Source organism: Suricata suricatta, chromosome 9 (assembly GCF_006229205.1).
Source record: "Suricata suricatta isolate VVHF042 chromosome 9, meerkat_22Aug2017_6uvM2_HiC, whole genome shotgun sequence".
NCBI classification, from domain to species: domain Eukaryota; kingdom Metazoa; phylum Chordata; class Mammalia; order Carnivora; family Herpestidae; genus Suricata; species Suricata suricatta.
This window is the reverse complement of record NC_043708.1, coordinates 3609341-3613153: the sequence shown is the minus strand read 5'-3', so window position 1 is coordinate 3613153 and position 3813 is coordinate 3609341. Positions and strand designations below refer to the sequence as shown.

Below are 3813 nucleotides of genomic sequence, written 5' to 3'. Positions count from 1 at the left end.
GGGGGGGCCGGGCAAGCGCCCGGGGGGCCGCGGGCCGCGGGGCGAGGCGGCGCTTCAGCTTCAGCAGCACGAGGAGGGCCGCCACGGCCAGTGTGTCCTTCCAGAACAGGAGGCCCCGGAAGAAATGCAGGACGACGGCCCGGATCTGGGCCACGCTGAAGTGGGCGAGGAAGCTGTTGAGTATTTGGTCGATGGGTAGCAGGGCCAGGAACTCTTGCTGCCGGGTCCGCCTGCGTGGCTGGTCCTGGTCCGGTGCGTCTTCGCTCTCCTCTTCTTCCCCGGAGTCTAGCGACTGACCCCAGGGGGACCCTCCGGCCGCGAAAAGCGACCTGGCCCGGGCGGCAGTGTAGAGCTGGAGAGCCCTCCGGTCGAGGTGTCTCACGGGCGGCCGGGGCCAGCCCTGGTCTTGCGCGGGGCGCGGCATGACGTCGAAGTGGAAGTGGGAGAAGAAGAAGACCCAATGGCCGGGGAGAAGTACGGTGAGCCTGTCATTATTCAGAGAGGCCAGATCCTCTGTGTTGAGAAGGATCATGATGGGCTCCTCGGTGTTCTCCAGGTAGCGGCACCACACCGTGAAGGCAGCCCGAATGGGGAGGATCCTCATCTCCAGTTGAGAGTAGTTGACCTCGATGGCTGAGATGTTTCGCGAGTAGAAAGCGCAGGAGACTTTGTTGCCGGTTTGGTCGTCTATTTGGATCAGGGAGGCGTGCAGGGCCGTCCTGCTGGTCCCCGTCTCCAGGTAGAAGGGGTTCTGCGGCTTGGGGTGGTGCAGGAGGGGCGCCTTGCGGAAAGCCCGCTTCAGGCAGTCGAAGGCCTCCTGCTCCTCGTCCCCCCAGCAGAAGGCATCGGTGCTCAGCAGCTGCCGCACCAGCGGCTCTGCGATGCCGGTGAAACGCTCCACAAAGTGCCGGTAGGGGAAGATGAACTGGATCAGGTGCTGCAGGGACTTCTTACAGCCGGGCGTGGGGTAGCCGGTCACGGTGGTCACGATGCTCTTGTTGAGTTTCACCCCTTTGGGGGTGATGACGAAGCCCAGGAACTCGGCGGTGTGCCGGTGGAACTGGCTTCGGTCCAGGGAGCAGTAGACGTAGTGATGTCGGAATCGGACCAGGACTTGTCGGACGTGTTGGATGTGCTCCTCCTGACTCATTGAGTAGATCAGGACGTCCTGCCCGTAGGACAGCACGAAGTAGCCGAGCATGTCCTTCAGGATGCAGTGGACCACGTTCTGAGGGATGGTGGGGTCCGAGGATATCGGGAAGGGCTGGTAGCTCTCCATCTCTTGGCGCTCGAGACCAAACCCTATTTTCCATACATCTTCCGCTTGGCGCATGCTCGAGGTCTCCTCCACGACGGTCCCCCGCAGCTCCAGCTTCGTGAACCATGTCGCTCCGTGTAACTGGTCAAACAGTTCCGGAATCATCTGTATGTAGTCCTGTGTGTTGGCCAGCATGTCCCATGCGTTCCAGAGTTCATCCCGCGGCCTGGCATTTTCTTGCACCCCGGCACGTATAGGTTCCCACGTCGCCATGGAGGGACACTCAAAAAACGTCTCGCTGTGATCACTGTCTCCAGCCTGCTGAAGCTCAGAGGGCTCTGATTCAGAAAGATCATCGGATCCGTCTGAGCTTGGCTGGTCGGAAGTCTCATCATCTGCTTCCTTCGGGTTAAACACGTCGGCCAGGTCGGAGTACAGGGGCGGCAGTCCGGGCAGCAGGCTGATGGCATGCTTTTCCAGGGCAATGCATGGGGGGGGCGGGCGGAAGCACTTCTGCAGGCAGTAGGGAGAGTGGAAGGTGCAGCGGCCTTTGACCCAGTCGACTTCCGGGGCGTGGGTCCTGAGCCAGTTGACGCCTAGAATCACGGGGAAGTTGGGGGACGGGACCACGTCGAACTCGATGGACTCCTGGTGGTTCTGGTGCATGCACACCAGCGCCTCGCTGCGCAGCCAGACGGGCTGGTTGCCAATCAGCGAGCCGTCCACGCCCTGGACCGCCTGCGGGTAGGGCTTCTCGTACAGCTCGACGTAGTGCTCCTGGGCGAACTTCTCGTCCATGTAGCTGCCGCCCGCGCCCGAGTCCACCAGGGCCTGCACTGCCACGCTGTGGTAAGGGTTCACTCTGATGAGAAGCAGCAGGAAGAGGTGGTCACGGTTAATGAGGGGGCGGCAGTCGCGGGACAGCCAGCTGCTCACCATCCACCGCTCGGGCGCAGGTGAGTGGAGCCAGGTCAGGTGGCGCGGGCGGGCCTCCGGGGGCAGCCTGAGCATCGCCCTCCTCTCCGCCAGCTTCTCTTCTATCTGCAGGACGAGCACCACCAGACTGTCGAGCGAGTCCGGCTGGGGGACGCGGAACAGATAGTGCCTGATCTCCTCGCTGAGGCCCTGGCACAGGTGCGCTTGCAGGACCTCGTCAGACCAGCCCAAGGTGGGGACCAGGCCCTGGAACTCACCGATGTACTCCGCGGCGCTGCGGGTCCCCTGCCTGATGTTGAGCATGGCGTCTTCTGCCACGCGCAGCGCCTGCCGGTACTCGAACATGTTGGACATGGCCTCTAGGAAGGCCGGGAAGTCGTCCATCAGTGGGCTGCCCTCTTGCACCAGCGCCGTGGCCCACTCTAAGGCCATGTCCGAGAGGTGGTCGATGACGTACCTCACTCGCAGGCGGTCGCTGCAGAACATTCTGGGGTAGCTTTGTAGGATCAGCTGGCAGAGCACGATGAACTCGTGGTATTCTCGGCGATCGCCCGAGAAGCGCGGCAGGGCGGGCAGCTGGCCGGCCTTGAACCCTCTCATCAAGATCTCTTCTGCGACTCTCTGTTGCTCCCTGAGGTCTTGCATGCGGAGGTGCAGAGAGATGATGGACCGCGTCGTGGCCATGACCTCCGACGTCTCGGGATCCTCCTCGAGACCCTCCTCCTTGCTCGTGTCGGCCAGGTCAGTGTCGTCGCCTTCGTCGTCTTGGGCTCCCCATGGGTTGTCTGACGCCCCTTCCATTCCGCCAGGTGTCTCGCTCGATGGACCCCCCGCTTCCTGATGTGAACCATTGCGTGACTCCTCCAGGTCTTGGAGTAGGTCATTGGGTGGATCCTTTATTTCCCTATGTGGGCCACTGGATGGCTCCTCCATGTCTTGGCGGAGATCAATGGGCAGCTCTTTCATTTCGTGGGCAGGGCCACTGGCCGGCCCTGCCGCCTCCTGTGCGCCGCTGCCTGATGCCTCCATGGCGGTGTTGGATGAGCCCTCGGAGGACTCCATTTGTTTTGATGATGGATTCTTACGCTCCATCATCGTCTCAAATGAGTCTTCAGAGGGTTCTATCATTTCTTCGGACGGAAAGGAGTGTTCTCTGAAGACTGGTAAGGATGTGATGCGTCCGGTCAGCGACTAGGGCCGCAGGGATCAGAACCTGGGGGTGGGAGGCAGGTGGGGTGCAAAGGCAGCTGTTTAGGGACTCACCGGGTCAAAGTTAGGTTCTCTGGGAAGGATCTGATGCCCAACTCATCAGAACGGAGAGAAACTGGGGAGAGCTTGCCTGTGCCCAACTCAGGGAGCCCCGGGGAGAGAGCATCTGTCCGCCCCTGAAGTTCTCCCCACTCCTCTAGGCTTCCTTGGCCTATCTGGCCCGCCTGCTCCCCTCACAACTCTGAGAAATTCACACCCCATAAATTCTGCAGAGCAGTAGACCCAGAGTGGCCGCCGTGGCAGGCAGGCAACCTGGCAGGATGTGCTGGCCACTTCGTCTGCCCCTGGCATACGTGCCTGATCAACCCTCCCTCCCTCGTCTGGTCACCCAGAAGTCACGGAGGTCATAT

At 61.7% G+C, this 3813-nt stretch overlaps 1 protein-coding gene across 1 annotated transcript in view; it reads right to left on the bottom strand.

Moving 5' to 3' along the window:
* Nucleotides 1–3322, bottom strand: part of RTL1 (retrotransposon Gag like 1) — a 3722-nt gene extending 400 nt beyond the window's left edge. Inside the window, exon 1 of the mRNA XM_029950859.1 lies at nt 20–3322. Within this exon, the coding sequence (XP_029806719.1) occupies nt 20–3322 (3303 nt within the window). The remainder of the gene's footprint in view (nt 1–19) is intronic.
* Nucleotides 3323–3813: the final 491 nt, after the last annotated feature.